The sequence below is a fragment of the Quercus lobata genome, chromosome 1 (genome assembly GCF_001633185.2).
Source record: "Quercus lobata isolate SW786 chromosome 1, ValleyOak3.0 Primary Assembly, whole genome shotgun sequence".
In the NCBI taxonomy this organism is placed as follows: Eukaryota; Viridiplantae; Streptophyta; class Magnoliopsida; order Fagales; family Fagaceae; genus Quercus; species Quercus lobata.
In genome coordinates, this window is record NC_044904.1 from 4,962,049 (window position 1) to 4,981,004 (window position 18,956).

The window sequence follows — 18,956 nt, forward strand, 5'->3', positions numbered from 1 at the left end:
CTATATACTAATTAATTAATTACGACACTGACTTGAATGATGGTGCAGATATAACAAATTAACCTTGAATTAGGTTTTCAATTGAATTTTATTTATTTATTTTATGGTGTGCATTACAAATATGTCCTTAGTTTAGGATGGATAATTGCAATTAACCTTGTATAACCTTTGAATTAGTTTAATATTTCAAAAAAAGAAAAGAAAAAAGAGACAAGCATGATGAATAGAGATAATGCAATCAAATGGTGTGTATTACTATTACCTCGAACGCTTTATTTCAAAATACTAAAGTGTCAACCAATTGAAATATGACATTAATAAGTTTTCTTCTTATGTTATAGTATTTTTTGATTGTTATAAAAGAAAACCTTTTACGACCTTAAGATACTTTAGGAAGCAAATTTTATTAAAGAAAATGAAGATCAATCTTCAATCAATACCAAAAAGAATATAGATTCCAGTTAGTTCAATTGATAAAAAATTTTATGGTTAAATAAGAAATCTGGTATTCAATCATCGTCTACACCAAAAACTAATCGGTGTCTTAATTTAATAATAAATGAATTATCATCAGGAGCAAACACCTTGAAACTTTCTCAAAAAAAAAAACCAAAAAGAATGTTTTAAAAAAGGAAACAATACTAATAAATTATTAGAAAGGAAAAAGAAATTTTACCGTTAAAACATTTTTAGCGAAACCCCAAAAAGGACTTTTTATTATATACGTTGTTCAACGGTTCAAAAAGTTCTCCAAATTGGGAGGGAAATTTTCCCGCCAATTTTCTCTCTCTTACAAAAACTAACTCTCTTTCTCTTTCTCTCTCTCCGTGCTCGAAACCCTAGCACCACCAGCACCACCACCGCCGCCGCCATCTCCATCGCACTGTATTTTCCGTACATCCATGGCGGAGACTCCGAAGAAGCACCTCCTCAAGTCGCCGAGGAGCTCCAAACACCAAACGAAGTCGACTCCAAAACCTTCTACGCCTTCGCCTCTCGCTCCTGTAACCCCTCAAACCCAAACCCTAACCCCTCGCAGATCCTCTCGCCTAAACTCTCCACTCTTCGATCCACCAGTCTCGATCGAAGAACCAAAGGAAACCCCAAGAAGTGGCAAGAAAACGAGCCGCACTTCCGATCCGAACACTCCCCGAGATTCGGCTCAAAAATTACCGAAATTGAAGCATAAAGACAAGGAAGATCCGGTAAAAGTCGATGTCTCGTCTTTTTCTCCGGCTTCTCCGGAGCAATTGGAGTCGAAGAGGAAGAGAAAGAGGCAAGAAGAGAGCAAAGTGGTCACGAGAGCTAAGTCGGCGGTGTCGGTGCCGAAAAGGCGAGTGTATTACAAGAAAGTTGTGTATGATGGAGGGGAGTTTGACGTAGGGGATGATGTGTATGTGAAGAGGAGAGAGGACGCGAGTTCCGACGATGAGGTGCAGGAAATTGAGGAGTGTAGAGTGTGCTTTAAGGCTGGGAAGTCTGTGATGATTGAGTGTGATGATTGCTTAGGTGGGTTTCATTTGAAGTGCTTGAAACCGCCGTTGAAGGTGGTTCCGGAAGGGGATTGGGTATGCGGGTTTTGTGAGGCTCGGAAATCTGGCAAGGAGGTTGAATTTCCAGTGCCACCGGAGGGGAAGAAGCTGGCGAGGACGATGAGGGAGAGGCTGCTTTCGAGTGATTTGTGGGCTGCACGTATTGAGAGGTAGTGATACCCAAGTACCTACCAACTTCCTTTTTGTTGTTTAGATTGAACTGAATTGTGTGAATTCGTAATGTTGTTGTTGTGTTTGTTATAATGTGTGTGTGGGGGTTTTCAGTATATGGAAAGAAGTGGATGGTATCTATTGGTGTCGGGTTCGTTGGTATATGATCCCGGAAGAGACTGCTGCTGGAAGACAGCCTCATAATTTGAGGAGGGAGCTATATCGTACAAATGATTTCGCTGACATCGAGGTATGTACTAATATAGCAGTGTATTCTGGGATGTGATACTGATTATATAATATGTCTTTGACATTCTTACAGTTCTATAGTGTAGTAATATGGTACATGCTTTGTTCCGTGGTTTGTTTGTGTTTATTAATGGGGGTCTTGAAACTTTTTATTAAATCAAATAAGTAAGAGGACCCTTAGCATGTACACAAATTTTATTGTAGGGGAAAAGAAAGTATATAAGAGGAACTGAAAGATTTAGCTGCTATTGTGGATGTGAATTTTATGCGTTTAGATATTGTGATTTAGCACTTGAAGGGCAGCCCAAATTCTCTACTTTAACGTTTCCTAGTATTTTTCTAACTAGCCAATTTGGTTAAGCCTTATATATAGATTTTTTCATTACAATCAATAGAAATACCTCACCTTTTCCAAACTGAGGGTCGAACTTTCATCAAAATTGTTCCGGTTGTTTCAATTGGCAGGTTGGTTTATTTCACCCCTACAAGCACATAAACACATGGCGTGTCAATTTTTTTTACCATTCCCTTTTACGTTGCTTTTGACATTCATGATCCACTAAGCAATTATGTTAAGTGGTCAGTTTTATTCTGCAATTTTGGAAAGTAGCGTAAAACTGCAAAGTTGCCCTAATACTTTGAAGTAGCTTTTAAAGCTAGCTGCACATGTCTATAGTCTCCATTCATTCATGCTTGTCATCCTTAAGTCTTTAATAATGCTCATGCAAATTGCTGCAGATGGAATCTGTTCTTAGACATTGCTATGTCATGATCCCTAAAGAATATGCCAAGGCCAATTATGGAGATGATGTTTTTCTTTGTGAGTATGAATATGATATTCATTGGCACAGTTTCAAGCGTCTTGCAGAGATTGATAATGGTGAAGAGGTAAGCATTTCACATAATAGAGGCAGTATTTGGTGGTAATTATAGTGTCAAAATTGAGTTAGCATTTAAAATTATGGGTTTATTGCCATTTGGTAGGATGGTGAAGAAGATGATGACAGTGATGAAGATTGGAAACTTGGCAAGGATTCAAATTCTGATACAGATGAAGACATTGAATATGATGATGAGAACATAAAAAGTTTACCAACCAAGCAATCCTCAGCTCATGAGTTGGCTGCAGTATGACACTATTCTTTATTACAAACTTGTGGCTTTTGGCTTGTGATTGCCCAAATTAAATTAGTCTGTGTGTAACTAATACAGAACTCAAGGAAGGGACAGTTTTTTGGACTTCAAAAGATAGGGACAAAGAAAATCCCAGAGCATGTAAGATGCCACAAACAGACTGAACTTGAAAGAGCAAAGGCAACACTTCTGCTGGCATCATTACCTAAATCTCCGCCTTGCAGGAACAAGTATGTGAAAATTGAAATTTTATAGGTTTTCTTTGATGTGCCTTTCTTCTGTCCTTTCTAATAAAGTTCACGCGTTTTTTCAGAGAAATGGAGGAGATAAATGCATTCATCAAAGGCGCGATCTGTGATGATCAATGTTTGGGACGTTGCTTGTACATTCATGGTGTTCCTGGAACTGGCAAGGTAGGATCTGTTGGCTGTAATGAGTAAAATAGAGCTCTGTTACTTAAGACATGCTTCCGATCTCTTCTAATCTTCTCTATGCATAAACAAGATTTGATCTTCTTATCCTTATGAAACTGCAGACAATGAGTGTACTAGCGGTAATGAGAAATCTGAGGTCAGAAGTTGATGCAGGAAGTATAAGACCATACTGTTTTGTGGAGATTAATGGTCTAAAGTTGGCGTCACCAGAGAATATATACAGGGTAAAGATGACAAGCTGATACTATTCTCCTTTTGTGATTGCATTCTCTGGTTTCCCCATAGTACACTCTATGTTCTTTCAGGTTATATATGAAGCATTAAGTGGGCATAGAGTCAGTTGGAAAAAGGCTCTCCACTTGTTGAACGAACGATTTTCGGATGGAGAGAAAATTGGTAAACAGGATGATCGGCCTTGTATTCTGCTCATAGATGAACTTGATCTTCTTGTAACCAGAAATCAATCGGTAACTGGTTCAATTTGTGATAATAATTTCAAATATTTTAAGTTCATATGCTCTAGATTTTTGTGAAGTATAGAAAGTTAAATATTCATACCCTTTTTGTCACAGGTTCTATACAACATTCTTGATTGGCCTACTAGGCCAAATTCCAAATTAATTGTGATAGGTATGGTTTTATGTTGATAAGGCCTCTTCCCAGCTGACAGATCTATCATCACAAAATTAGCAAATAAATGATATTATCTGTCACAATAAGATGCCAAGGCAATCTATTTAATTAAATATACTGATGACAATGTTGATGACTGATGTCATTCTTTGTAATGAACATAAATTCAGGTATAGCAAATACCATGGATCTTCCAGAAAAGTTGCTTCCTCGTATTGCAAGTCGTATGGGTATGCAAAGGCTTTGCTTTGGCCCTTATAATTATCAGCAACTTCAAGAAATCATTTCAAGTCGCCTTAAAGGAATCGATGCATTTGAAAAACAAGCTATAGAATTTGCTTCAAGAAAGGTCAGTATTTTTCTCTTTTTTTTTTAATCATGAAACTTGATTGCTTTTATAATTTCTCATCTACTAAATTGGTTGCACGTGATAAACACTCCAATCTGAGATTTTTTTTTTTTTTTTTTTTTTTCAAACTCAATATTAACATTCTGTACATACCTTTAGGTTGCAGCAATATCAGGAGATGCACGACGTGCACTAGAGATATGCAGGCGTGCGGCAGAAATAAAAGATTATCATATCAAGAGCCTAAAATCAGCTCCTAAGTCTGTTTGTTCAGGTATATGCACATTAATTTATTCACATATTGAAACAATGAAAATAAAAAAATCAGTGGAAGATCCCTCGAGAAGTGGAAACTTGGTTGTACTTTTATTCGTTGGTCAATGTTTTGTTTTTGTATCTGTTGCGCCCATGCACGCATGTAAAATGTTATACCAAATCTGATCTGTCCAGTGTTGAAATTATTTAGGGCACTTATATGCATCTCTATTTGATTTCATATTTTTATAAATAAATTCCTCTCCTTTTCCCCTCTTTTGCCTAGATATTGTAAATATTCAGTATCAATTGGACTAGTAAATCTGTGTGAAGAAGGATGTGCCTAGGAATGCCCTGTGACAGGGACGACGGGGTATCACATCCTTAGTTGTAATCATATTTCACATGATTGCAACACTTTTACTTGAAAATTTAATTTCTTTTTTTTTTTTTTATTAAAAAAAGCCATGTTTGCAATACTTGTAGCTATTCCAATGATTGCATGCTTTCAGCTCGCTCCAGGTTGATATCTTTATTTTTTTTAACATAATGATGATATATGAGATGTTATACAGTACTTTCACCCACAATATATTATTCATTTCTCAATGGTGTTTGTCCAACTTATTCTTGTTACAACCTTTTAGCAAATCATGCAGGCCTAACAACTGAAAATATATGCTTCTTTTAACTATCAATTGCTTAGAAGCTGGAAAATAATGAATAAATAAAAAAATGTTTATGGTTAAAATCTATGAAGGCCAAGGACTCATATACACACTTGTAGAAGAAGGCCTAGTGATGTTTGGTGTTAAATTTTGCATTTCACTTCAAAGAAATGCTGCAAAAAGTTGCAAACCCTTTTTTGCTACAAAGGAACATGTCACCACATTGTATTTTCTTCAAAATAATGACAAAAACATCAAAGTATGTTTTGCAGTCTCGCTTTTTTATATTTTAAAATGTCATACACTGTTGAGTCTACAGAATTTGAAACTCAGGGCTGTTATTTGTCATAAAACTTATGTTGATAGGCCAGAATCATCATCCTTAAACTAGGGCCCTAATCTAAAGAGTGAGTTTAAGACTAGGCAAATTATCTAAACCATCACTCGTAATCAGTCCTTATTATGCATCCAATGTAAGATGGAACCTTGCCTCACTAGTAGCCTTAAAGTAAGACCTTACATCATGAGAAGTAGCATTTGTTTGTTCTTCTCACTAATTTAATTGAATAAATCTTTGCTTTCTAGGAAAATCACTTGTTGGTATGGCTGATGTTGAAGCAGCCATTCAAGAAATGTTCCAGGCACCTCATATTCAGGTGAGTTTGAAATTTAGTTTATATGTTAACATTGAATTATGATTAAATTGTTATTGACACTTATACTCCATTTGTTTGAACGATAACATGTTGGAAGAAGATATCAAATTGATAAATGAGGCATGTAATATTTTGATTGTTATGTCCTGCTACAAGGCAAATTATATGTGGATAAACGTACTATCTAAACAGTACTATGCTGAGAGAAGAAACTATTGAGATAACAGAATTCTATTTGGGGAGCTGTCTCTTTTGTTCTGAAACTGTGAAACATGATGTCACTTAGAGTTTTTATGAACTAATATAAGTGCTTCCCTGATTAAGAACTGTAACTCACAGCAATAAAACTACTCTTAGAGGACCAAACTATCACAGAGCACAAATATTGAATAACCACCACTGTTTGCATGCTTTTTTCTGCCACATCTGTGTACAAACAAGATCCAGTGTCTAGTCACTATCTTCAGCAATTATCATTCTTACATGGGTGACAAGAATGTCTGTTCACATATTGTACATCTTGCACAATGACAACAATATTGTTATGATCTTGGAATATGTCTTCATTATCTTTTTTTTTCCTCCAGGTAATGAAAAGTTTTTCCAAACTAAGTAAAATCTTCTTGACGGCTATGGTGCATGAGCTATATAAAACAGGAATGGGTGAAACCAACTTTGAAAAGGTCAGCTTCTTAAGTTTCTCTCTAAATCTCTGTGTTCTTTCTTGTTGGTTTGGTGATATTTAGATTTCTTTGTGTTTTTGACATTTGACAAACGTTTTTGTCAATTTCAAACTAAGAAACCTTTTTAACTCATCAAACATGCCCACTAGCGGAAATTTTTTTTTTTTTTTTTTTTTTTTTTTTTTTTTTTTTTTTTTTTTTGTTTCTGTAATTCTTTTCGGACCAATTGCATAGTGGGCACCCACAAATGATTCCTTGATGGAAGATGGCAAGGACTGAACCCGGAATCTTTCACATAAAGTGTGGGCAGGAATTAATTGCTGAATACTTCAAGATTTCTTCATACTTTATTTTGCTTCTTTGTTGCATAATAGCTTTGCTAGAGGACTCTGCAAACATGATAAGTGAAATCCTCAGCTAGTAATAACTGGATAGCACTAGTAGTAACTGCAGGAGGACAATTTTAGTTCACCATCATCCAGAACTACAAAAAACTTCTTAATGGTGCAGGAAAATTTAATGTTAAGAATACATGTGTATAGATATTTATCTTGAAATTTTATTTTATTGCAGTTGGCACTGACGGTCTCATGTCTCTGTACAAGCAATGGAGAAGCATTTCCTGGATATGACACACTCTTGAAAGTTGGGTAAGACTTTTTCTATTATTTATTTTATAGACATCAATGGGAGACATGGTCTCAGTTTGACATATACTTCAGAGGCCCTTCTTCGATGAACCATTAGGGTGTAAAAGGCATGGGTTGCACTTAGGACCAAAAATAAAGTCCAAGCCCTATTTGCTGCCACGGAATATCGAAACCATGGTGAAAATAATATATATATAGAGAAAGAGAGAGACACACACACACACACACACACACATTATGTATACATCTCCTTCTGTGTGAAATGTTTTGCTGCCTGCTTTATTTTATGATAGTTTGTGAAACCATATTCCTCCTTTTTTCTCTTTGCATTTCAGGATGATTTTCTGACCATATTAGTGATGACCCTTTCTGTTACTTATAAAATTATATGAATCTCATTTAGTTGAATTGATGCTAATAAATTCCGTGTTAAGGTGAAAACTGAACTTCCTTTTTCTTTTCTTTTTCTGCAGCTGTAAGCTTGGTGAATGCAGAATTCTTGTATGTGAGCCAGGCTCTAAACACAGGTTGCAAAAGTTGCAGCTCAATTTTCCGAGGTTAGTTCTTTAACAAGCCCACTGCCATAGTTGATTGGACCCAGTTGACTTTGGCATTTGATCTCAATTAAAGCAATTTAATCATAGAAGACTGGAAACGTGTCTAGTATATGAACTCTAATGCCAAGCATGACTCTCTTGGTGTTCTCTATATATTTGCACATGCAAGAGCCACTAGTATATGTGACTGTAAAAAGTAAATATGGTCTACTCTGATGGTCCAAAATGATTTGCCAAAGTCTATCCTAAATTGGTCCTTAAAATTTTGCGTCTCTATTAGAAATTACTAGGACAAGACAGGCTTCTTGTTGACTTCTAAGCTAGTCCTGCAGGATTCTGTCCAATCCCTAAAAATTCGTTAGCCTTCTAGACACAATTTTTTTACTATTGGGATTGCCATTGCCACCATATTGCACGTGGTGTGTGGATATATTGAGTAGAAGTTTTGAAGACCACAGGGCATGAACCTTGGTTAATTAGGATTTTTATTACATTTGCAGTACACAAAAGTAAGAGTCTCTTTCTAGCCTCATAACTTGTCATAAAAAAGATTCATTACCCAGCGCTAACCCCAGTAAAAGCGAGGTCTTGGGAGGATGGCTTGATACAGTTCTACCCTTCAACTTCTTTTTCATGAAGTAGCCACTCTAAAGATTCAAATCCTTACAATGTCAATTGGCACGTGAGATTTTACCATTACAACACCATAACTTCTCATCAACTTATAAAAACAAATAACAGCAGTAATAGCTAATAACCATTACTGCATACTCTATATTCTTAAAACTGCATTTTGTTGTAAAATGTAATGTTGTGAGTAATAATCCCCAGTTTCAATGTCAGATATGTATAACGGCTAATGTTTGATTTATAAAATTTTTCATTTAGCCATCTAAGTTAGTATCAGAAAATTTTGACTGTATCCTAATTTGAACAATTTCATTATGTTCTGTGGCAGCGATGATGTGTCTTTTGCATTGAAAGACAGCAAGGAGGTTCCTTGGTTGGCCAAGTATTTATAATTCAAGACTCATACAATCACATTCAATTTTTAGTTCAGAACAACAAATTTTTACTTGCTCTCCATTTTTTTAAATTCTAAATCCCCATTGATTTATGTTCTTTCCAGACTTGGATACGTCATTTTTCCTTTCCTTTGTTCCTTTATTATAAACTTTGAGTTCATTTAGAGAGTTTGTATCTTGTTCCTGAGGCCCTGTTATTTTTCTATTAGAAACTTTGAGACAAAGAAACTTAAATTTTATCTCTTTTTTCTTCCCTAATAAGTGAGAAGTACAAAATTAGAATCTGTGGATCATTTGTCAATCTGTACTATTTTAAACATGTCCTATCATTCCTCACCACATCACTACTTTGGTGAGCTGATAAAGGATAGCGTGAAGGGAAAATCTGGAGACATTTTTGGTTTGATTAGAGTTTTGTGCAATATGAATAAAATCCTGAAGTTCTAGACGCACTACATCAACTGGCTTAGGAGTCCCAGTGTTAGTGATAGTTTTGTGAATGACAGAAGTACATAACCAACATTGCAACCATATTGCAATGAATGCATAGATTTGGTGTATTGTAATTATTTTACCAAATCTCGGTAATATGATAAATCTTGCGAGATTCTACCAATTGAGTGTAAGTTCTCTGAAGCATGGTGGTTGGTAGTCACTCCGCAATTCCTTTTTGTCCCCTCATACATAGATTGAATGTTGTCCAACCAAATGCAAACTTGTCCAAATTCCTTAGTTCTGGTTACAAGCTGCATGAGTTCCAACTTCCAAAGCAACCAAAACTAAATGAAGAACGATTTACCTTGAATTTTGGAGAAGGATTGGGGTTATGATTTGCACTTAAATCTTCGACTTGGTTGCTATAAGAGCAAATATATATAATCATGCAATTGCAATGGTGTAAGTATTATTTGTTCTATTGATGATGTCGTGACCCGATGCTTTCAATTTTCTATGAGGGAATGGCACATTAATCGTGCAATAGGTGCCAGGAAAAAGAATATATTAAGCATCTGTATAATTAAATAATAAATAAATAAAAAACAAGGAATCGTAGCTTGTATTTTCATGTTAGCTACATGTTAGCTACTTGGGAAGATACAATGGACAACTTTAGGCAGAAAAGGAGTCGATTAATCTGAAATTGATAACATACAGCAAGCAACAGTCTAAAATGTGGCTCAAAGTATATCTGTACTTGAAAATTTGCCAATGGCCAGTCTCCTGTATTGACATCCACAGCCCACATAATATGAAAGTGTAAAAAAAATAACAATAAAACTACGTAAATAGAAAGAAAATTCTCAAATTCCACTAAAGCATGGTATGCTGAAGAGCATCCTGAATGTTTTTACTCCAGATTGTAATATCATAGTCCAACTGTGGCCATGGTGTACCAACGTGAAACATATACTTGATGCTTTTTCTCCAGACCGCATGCTGATTGCATAACTTCACGAACACTTTAATCTGGTAGAGCTCCAGAAAACATGGATCAAAACCAGAATATCAACCAAGTTATGCTGGAGATGCCTAAGTTTGCTGTGAGAGTGATGAGGTTTTCTGCCATAAGGGTCGTCCTAAAATGGTACTTCCATGAATGGAGAGATAAGCAGCATTTAACCTAGAAATCAACATTTAAAACAAATAAAAAAAGAAATCAATATATGGCTTGGGTAGTTTGGTTCCTAAATTACATTGCAAGAAGTGAGAAGAAGAAGAGAATTTACTTATCAACATCAGGTGTAGCCAAGGGATCATATAACTCCTCCCTTTGATCTACAGCAGGCATGGCTCCTGTCATAGCTGCCATGTCCTGAACACCTTCAACCTGTAAATGAACCGTTTAGGTATAGAATTATTTTCAAGCACCTTTTGGTTTTTTTGAAAAGTAACAAATATTTTTATTAAAAGAAAACCAAACCAAGTACACCGGGCGTGTACTCAGTGAGAATTACAATCAAACTCTCAAATTGCAATGCTCAAACATATCTAGAAGAGTTCAAGCACCTTCTGTATATTTGCTCTCTCTGCTGTGTGCAAATGTAGAATGGGTAAAAATGATGCATGGCCTTTCATATCTACAAATAAGCCCGTTTGTTGTGTGTTGGAAGGGTAATAATAATATATGAGTTCACACATTTGAAAAACCCCATTTTGGAGTAAAAAACTTTCTTTCTTTTTTTTCCAATTTCAGAAGTCTCATTAAATCTTCTAAAAATTATTGAGAACTTCAGTGCTCAATATGTGTTATTCCCACATGATATTCACTTAGTTGATACTAGAAACAATTGCTCACAAGGCCGAAGAAAAAAAGAAACAGTGGCTCTATTTCTGTTGACTAATACAGCATCCATCTCACGAAATAAAAATTGCTTTGGAATAGCATCAGTGCCAACAAGTGTTACTAATGTCAAAACAATTTACCTGCTGTGGGTAATTTGCATAGCCACCATATGAATTGTACGCATATAATGATGGATCCTGAGTAGCCCCATAAGCATAGGCCTCATAGCCTTGTCCATAACCATAATAAGCACTCCATTGACTTGGATCTGCTTGCTGACCCCAGCTACCAGGTACATCCTACAATAAGCCCGTATCAAAAAATTTGTAAGGCTAGATTGTTGTATCTAGAAAGTTAACCATATAATGAAAAATTCCAGTATCAATACAAATGGGTAACCATATCTAGATTAATGTATCTAGAAAATTAGCTATATAAGGGAAATTCAAGTACAAAACAAATGGGTAACCATATAAGAAAGTTAACCAGAGATGTTGTGTTCATCTCAACCTATCAACCATGCCTTAACAGGTAGGTGAGCAGATGAAAATAAAATGTGTTTAAAATTCAGTATGACTGTCAGTGAGTTCTTTGATAAAAACCCTTCAAGTTCACTCTTTGTTCATACATAGTACTAAGACAAAATATAGCTAATTTACCACCATTCCACCAGAGGTTTGTCACATCATCAGACTTCAATTGTCTAATCGGGTGTTCCTGGCTTTGAAATAGAGCATCACATTGGAAGCACAAATGGAAAACAATATCTTTATCACTATATCAAGGTGAGCATATGATAGAGATGAGTTAAAGCAATCACCTGTTTAGCTGTTGGACTCCTACCCCAAGAAATGCGGATAATTTGTTGGCCAATCATCTTTCCCTGCATCTTTTGGATGGCTTCATCAGCAGATGCTCTATATAGACAATTATAATAAAAGAAATCAGGAACCCATGGACACCAAAAAAGGTAAAGTGATAAAAAGACTTGACAAAAGCATTGTATAATAAGGAGTTGCCCTTTTTGTACTACAGGTTTTTCTTGCATTCTTCCATGCTTTCATTTTTTTATGATTCATTTTGTCAATGCAAAAAGTAGTATGGGCCCTAAAACGTCAACATTCTAGTACAACAATCAATGATTTTCTAAAAGAAGGTAAAAGGAAGAAGGAAAAAAGGAGAAAAAATGGTCACTATCTTTATGAGACATTTTTACCAAAACAAAAATTATGGGAGAAGTTTTACATTCACTGTTAAATATCAGGAAAATCAAGTAAATATTTCACATGCAAGCAAATGACAAACCTCGTCCCAAACTGTACAAAACCGCATCCTTTGCCCACAGGAATCTTGACGTAGGCAATTTCACCAAACTGTAAAAAGGTTTGCTTTAGCTCCTCTTCTGTGACATTAGGATCCAAGTTACCAACAAAAATCTGCAGCAGATAAAAAGAAGAAGAATAAGAGATGAGATAAATGAACACAATAAGACTTTAGTCTGTTTGACTCACCGTAGTATTATTTACATCATAATTTTCTGCTGTAAGCACGGCGGGTGCTGGTGTGGGATATGCTGCTGCAACTGAATATACTGTTGTCAGAAAAGTCCATACATAAGATCTCTTATTAAAGCTAAAACAGTATCAGAAACTAATTTCAGAATGAAGACTAAAGAATGTAAATCAGGAATTTGAAGTCTCTTATCTCAATGGCTTTTCCAGACAATAAGAAAGACTTATCTGAGTCCGTAACATGACATTAGTTCTATAACAGTTAATAAGATATAAAAAACCTTTGGGTGTAGCATATGGTTGAAACGCAGTGGTCTTCTTTGGTGTAGCTGCACTAATACGCATCGGCCTTGTTGAACAATATAAACCATTCATTTCAGTCATAGCACGATTTCTTTCAGCCTCATCAGAAAATTTGACAAATCCATATCCCTTTGAGCGTCCAGTATTGGGATCAGTCACAACCTTGGCACCTCTAACAGACGGATAATTAACTCGAAAGGTCTCTTGTAACAGATAATCAGTAACATCAGGAGCTAAATCACCCACAAAAATAGAATGTTCAGGCCCAGCATCAGGACGCCTTTCCCCTATGCCAAAAGAAGCCCAATTCAACCTGAAAGTTTGTTCAGTTCCAGGCATTTGAGTGCCATTGTGAGACTGCAGAATCCTTTCAGCTGCTGCATGGGAAACAAACTCAACAAACCCATAACCCTCAGGCTGGCCAGTGATCTTGTTACGTATAATCTTTATTGAAATAACCTGTAAAGAGAAGTGTCCATTTAAAAAGTTAATAACATCTGTTTCAGCACAGAACTACAAGCTTGAATGAGAAACTACCACATTGTCAGGGTTCAACACCCCATAATCTAACATTAACAGACTTAAAGACCTGAGGAGGCGGGCAATTTAGCAGGTGTTTAACAATGGCTCATTGTTCATGTTTGCAACTCACGATTCACAGAACTACAAGCTTGAATGAGAAACTATCAGAGTTCAACACCCCATAATCTAGCATTAACAGACTTAAAGACCTGAGGAGGTGGGAAATTTAGCAAGTGTTTAACAATGACTCATTGTTCTTGTTTGCAGCTCACAATTCACTATGCTATACCGACCCACTGTTAACCAAAATGAAGCTTAATTCACATTAAAACCAGCAAAAACTTAGAATATAAGAAATTCATGAGTCACCATGCTCCACCACATCTTGTCATCTCCACTACTGGAAGGCAAATTAGAATATAAGAACAAATTGTGCAAAGGCCAACTGCCTCTAACTCTCTAAATCCTGAAAAGTTTATGTGAAGCTAATATTCCAACGTTAGACTCCCTCTCCAAAGGTACCCCCAAATGTCAAGCTGCATCACCTTATTTATAATGTTTCAAAAATAAGAATCATGTGAGTGATCTTCAATGTACATATGTGTATGATAAGAACTCAAACTCTGATACTTCTTCTCCTTTCTAGATGCCATGAAAGCACCAACTTGATACAGTGATTTTGGTATCTCCACATTAAAGCCAAAACAAAAAATCTTTACCTTGCCCTAGCAATTTAATTATTAATTTTTGTATGCTCCAGTCATAATTTAACACTCAATATATTCCCAAAATCATTCAAACCAACAAATCCCTCTTGTTGTGAACTCCGTCAGTTTTCAGAATAGAGGTGTTTAATTTGTAAGAAAAAGTAGAATCTGCGTATATTTATAACATACAAATACAAACGGCAGCAATCAGCCATAATCAATTAAAAAAAATTTCAACCAAAGATACCCCCCCCCCCTCCCCCACCTTCTTCTAAGTCAATGACAACATAAAAGTAAAAAAAAACCTTCTCTCTTCTTCTATTGACAATGTTTATTCATGATCAGACAAAGAATAAATGCACTCCAAATTCGAATCAAGCTCACACACCCTATAAGCAGAGCAAAGCCACCCCATAACACATTCACAACTCATCTAAAAAACATAATTCACATACCCCAATTATGAATTTATAGACTAGCCTAATCAATTGGTTTCATATTCTACAAACACTCAAATTCTCAAACCCAATAACCCTGAACAACCACGACAATGAAGCTCCCTTCTCCACATTAAAAAAAATTTCAAACACCAATCTTAACAGGGCATGATTGAACACCTAATAGGCCACTGAAAAATTCTACAATCAGAGCACACTTACACTTACTATCACTCATAAACATCACCTACTCAAAACAGCATTATAAACCCCAAAAAACCCACATCAGGAAATCCACAGAGAAGAGAACAAACAACTCAAAACCGAGAATTTCACTTTCACACTTCAATTGGGTCTCTGAATTTGAAGACAATTACCAAATTTGACACACAAATACATGCACATACACATGGATACATTAAAAAATAGAAACCCAAAAAAACCCACATCAGGAAATCGACAGAGATAATAACAAGCAACTCAAAATCGAAACTTTCACTTTCAAACTTCCATTGGGTCTCTGAATTTGAAAACAATTACCAAACTTCACACACATATAACACATAAATAAACAAATTCACACACACACACATACATACATATATATATATAGAGAGAGAGAGAGAGAGAGGACCTCGCCGGTGTGAGCAAAGCAATTATGGAGGTAGTTCTCGTCGACCCAGTACTGCAAATCGCCAATCCAGAGAGTACGGACTTCTTCGACGGAAGTAGGCTGATGGTAGCTGGGCTGAGGCGACGTCGTCATCATCGTTGGTGTTGTCGATGCGTCTTGTACATGCACTTGTGCTTGCGCGCTCGTCACCCACTGCATTATTCTCTCTCTCTCTCTCTCTCTCTCTCTCTCAAACCTTCGGTTCTGAAAAAGGGTGAAGCTTCAGTGAAAACGGTGACGCCACAACGCTGTCGTTTTTGTTATTGTGTGTGCAAGCACTTGAATTGTTTTGTTCCACCTCTTCATAATAATAATAATAATATTATTATTATTATTATTTTAATTTTTAACAGCAGATAGTACTCTTTGAAATGTGTTTATTAAAAAAAATTAAGACAATTTCGTACATTTACAGTGTTTTTTTTTTCTTTTTCATGTATCTCAATTGGTAAACTCGCTTATAATTGAATATGAAATTTGGAGTTCAATTTCAATATGCACAAAAATTAATATCTTGACCTAATGATAAAAGAGCAATCATCATGAGCGGATGTTATAGATAGATACTATCTCTAAAAAAAATAATACATATCTTTCAAATAATGTATATAATTCTATACGTTCATCTTACACAAATTTTTAAAGAATTTATCCAATTATAATTAGGAGTGGCTCTAAGAATTTTTTTCAGAGGGGTTATTAAGAAACTTAAATTATATAAAATCTAATAAAAATAGAACTTCATATATTGACAAAAAATAATAAAAATAAAAACATGCAAATACATCAATTTTATAATTTCCTTCTACGAATTTTCTTATTTTAAAACCGTTGTATGATAGTCATATTATCAATGCTGCAAACTATATATCTTTCAAAACATTAGTTAAATACTTTTTTTCTTAGGCATTTTTTTTAATTTGTAAGAACCTAATATATTATTAAGGGCACCAAAGTTTAAGGACAAATTTTAGTAACAAACTTAATTGTAACTTAAAACTACAACTCTTACTAAAAAAATTAACATGACTACTGTAGAGTCCCGATTTGTGGCCCAAACCCAAAGTGTATGGGATCTCGACCCAATAAGCCTAATACAATAAATTTGTAGAGAGTGGGTCAAAGAACTAGGTCCTAATGAGTTGAACAACGGCTAGTATTGAATTAAATGACAATCAAACACAAATAAGAGGTATTGATATCAGTCTGAAGAGGTCACAATTATATATATTGATCATAGTTGGATATAGAAACAATTTAGATTGTTATAGTGTTCTCTCTCTATTTTTCGGATCCCCTCCTTCACAAAGAGTCCTTTACATTATATATCCTCCTCCGGACCATCCTCATCCTAAACCTGTTGATCATCCGAGTCTTTACTTGAGTACTTGTCCCATCAGACACTCTTTCTGGTTCTCTGTGAGTTGTGATAGCCAAGGTAGTACTGTTCAGAGGTCTTTTCCACATAAATACGGCCAGAAAAGTAGCTGCAGTGCATTTAATGCGGTGGTGGCAGCTTTCCCTTAGATATTTCTAGGTCTACTTCCTTCTCTTATGTTCATGAGACATGTCTCTATCATTGGAGTTTCTTGGAAGATCACTCTGATTGTTGGATTACACACTTTGAACTATATTCATCAAGTCTGAGGAGGAGCTACTCCTCAGACAACCTTTCATTTACTCCCTACTTATGGGACCTGAATTGAAAATATCTAATAATTATTTGATCCTCCTCGAACTTATCTATATCCTCGGATAAAGCCCAATGCCTAATATACGATCTAGGGCTCTTACCCCTACAACTACATATTTTGAAAATCTAATTTTTGAATTACATATTCTTTATGTTTTTAAAATACATGTCAAATTTCATATCAATCAGATATTATTTACGATTCGATCTATAAACTTATTTTTTATATGTATTTTTAAACTATAAAAACTCGAAATTCAAACATTTGATTGATGACATAACATTTAATTGATGACATAGCAATTGATCTTTGATCTTCTTGAAATTTTGCAAGTATGGAGGATATAAGAAGAAAATGTAATTCAATTGTAGATTTGTCAAAATTCACATCTAATAAAAAAAAATATTAAATGGAGCTGTAATATTAGTTTACAACCAAGTTTGTTGCCAAAATTTTATCAAAAGTTTAATTATGTTGGGCTTAAAAAAATTTAGAGTGGTCACAAATTTTTTTAAGAATAAAAAAATTATAAAATTTTTATGAAATTTGTATATAATAAATTTTTTTTTTTCCAAATCAGGTGTCCTATGACCAGCCTGGTCTTAACGTGGAGTCGCGCATGCAATTATTTGCATCACAATTTTTTTTTTTTTTTTCTATTATACCTATATAAAAAGCGCAAATGCGCCTATGAATGGTGCTTTTGTCGAGCACCTTGCTTGGTTATTTTGTGTCTAACAAATTTACAGCCACGCAACGGACAAAAGAGAGCTGAGTTGGTTTGTTTGTCGTGTGTAGATGGCTTACCCATGTTTGACAAAACGACTTCCCAAGTGACTTCTCAAGTGTTAAAACGGGCCCTTTGGAACTCTAAAAAACATCAACATTTGGTTGAGATTACTTAATTGCCCCTACCTTCATTTGTGAGCTAAATAAAAAATGGGCCCTTTTAGTCTTTTTATTGTCATGTTTATAGTGCTGGCTACCACACTTGTTCAAGTACTTTGACGTTTTTATCCTTTAAAACTTTAAATCAAAAGAGTGAACAAGCTTGGATAGTAATGGGCCCTTTTTAGTCTTTTTCTTGACATGTTTATAGTGCTGGCTACCCCACACATGTACAAGTAATTTGACGTTTTTATCCTTTAAAACTTTAAATCAAAAGTGTGAACAAGCCTGGATAGTAATGGGCCTTTCTTAGTCTTTTTATTGTCATGTTTATAGCGCTGGCTGGTTTTTTTTTTTTTTTTTTTTTAGCAACAATTTCGTTAATTAACATATTTTTGAAACATTTTAGCAAACTAACATCTCAAGTTTGTCAAACTTGATTTTAACTAAGGAAATCGCGTCTAATACACTCGATTTATGCTTTGCCAGAGGCTGATGTGGATTTTTTGTACATGTGGATCTCGAGTCTAATTCACTTGATTTAAGCTTTGGATCTAGAGAAGAAGAAAACACAGAGAAAAGAAAGAATTTTTTTTTTTGTAGGTGGGTTTGGTTTTGTAGGTAGAGATGGCAATAGAGGGGTGGATTTGGTTTTACTGTGGGCGGGTTTGGTTTTGCAAGTGACTTCACGGGGTGGGTCTCTTCTTCTTCTTCCTCTTCTTCTTTTCCTTCTTTCTTTCTTCTTCTCCTTCTTTTTGCTTCATTCTTCTTCTTTGTTTCTTAGATCAAGAAAACTAAATCGAGTGCATGAAACTCGAGTTCGACGTGTATAAAAATTTCCACACCAGCATTCCAGAGCATCAAAATCGAGCGCGTGAGACTTGATTTCGTCAATTGAAATCGAGTTCAAAAAACTCGAGATGTTAGTTTGCTAAAATGTT

At 35.2% G+C, this 18,956-nt stretch overlaps 2 protein-coding genes and 1 non-coding gene across 4 annotated transcripts; 2 read left to right on the forward strand and 1 right to left on the reverse strand.

The window, feature by feature from the left end:
* Positions 1-746: 746 nt before the first annotated feature.
* LOC115975606 (origin of replication complex subunit 1B-like) lies at positions 747-9,280 on the forward strand. Its single transcript, XM_031096464.1, has 16 exons — positions 747-1,702; positions 1,818-1,953; positions 2,691-2,840; positions 2,937-3,080; positions 3,165-3,316; positions 3,400-3,499; positions 3,622-3,744; positions 3,826-3,987; positions 4,093-4,150; positions 4,324-4,502; positions 4,662-4,776; positions 6,011-6,081; positions 6,669-6,764; positions 7,338-7,414; positions 7,888-7,971; positions 8,930-9,280. Exons 1-16 carry the CDS (start codon positions 903-905, stop codon positions 8,991-8,993), a joined length of 2,511 nt encoding a protein of 836 aa, XP_030952324.1. The 5' UTR covers positions 747-902; the 3' UTR covers positions 8,994-9,280.
* LOC115956212 lies at positions 2,748-2,825 on the forward strand. The gene has a single exon (XR_004084280.1). It is a non-coding gene; the product is annotated as a small nucleolar RNA snoR28 (small nucleolar RNA).
* A 750-nt stretch (positions 9,281-10,030) lies between the features above and the next one.
* LOC115975634 (polyadenylate-binding protein RBP47B') lies at positions 10,031-15,688 on the reverse strand. Of its 2 annotated transcripts, none has more exons than XM_031096509.1 (8): positions 15,395-15,688; positions 13,073-13,553; positions 12,792-12,871; positions 12,586-12,716; positions 12,101-12,197; positions 11,421-11,579; positions 10,724-10,824; positions 10,031-10,617 (listed from the first exon to the last, which is right to left on the reverse strand). In XM_031096509.1, exons 1-8 carry the CDS (start codon positions 15,590-15,592, stop codon positions 10,527-10,529), a joined length of 1,338 nt encoding a protein of 445 aa, XP_030952369.1. In that variant the 5' UTR covers positions 15,593-15,688; the 3' UTR covers positions 10,031-10,526. The 2 variants fall into 2 exon arrangements, with proteins under 2 accessions (XP_030952369.1, XP_030952362.1); XM_031096502.1 differs by having other exon boundaries at positions 12,792-12,862; positions 15,395-15,687.
* Between the last annotated feature and the right edge of the window lie 3,268 nt (positions 15,689-18,956).

Coding starts and splice junctions, on each gene's coding strand:
- LOC115975606 (XM_031096464.1), top strand. CDS start 903: ATGGCGGAGACTCCGAAGAAGCACCTCCTCAAGTCGCCGAGGAGCTCC. Junction 3,081..3,164: donor CAGCTCATGAGTTGGCTGCA/GTATGACACTAT, acceptor TAACTAATACAG/AACTCAAGGAAGGGACAGTT. Junction 3,500..3,621: donor GTGTTCCTGGAACTGGCAAG/GTAGGATCTGTT, acceptor ATGAAACTGCAG/ACAATGAGTGTACTAGCGGT.
- LOC115975634 (XM_031096509.1), bottom strand. CDS start 15,592: ATGCAGTGGGTGACGAGCGCGCAAGCACAAGTGCATGTACAAGACGCA. Junction 12,198..12,585: donor TTTGTACAGTTTGGGACGAG/GTTTGTCATTTG, acceptor TTGTCTATATAG/AGCATCTGCTGATGAAGCCA. Junction 10,618..10,723: donor GCTACACCTGATGTTGATAA/GTAAATTCTCTT, acceptor GTTGATTTCTAG/GTTAAATGCTGCTTATCTCT.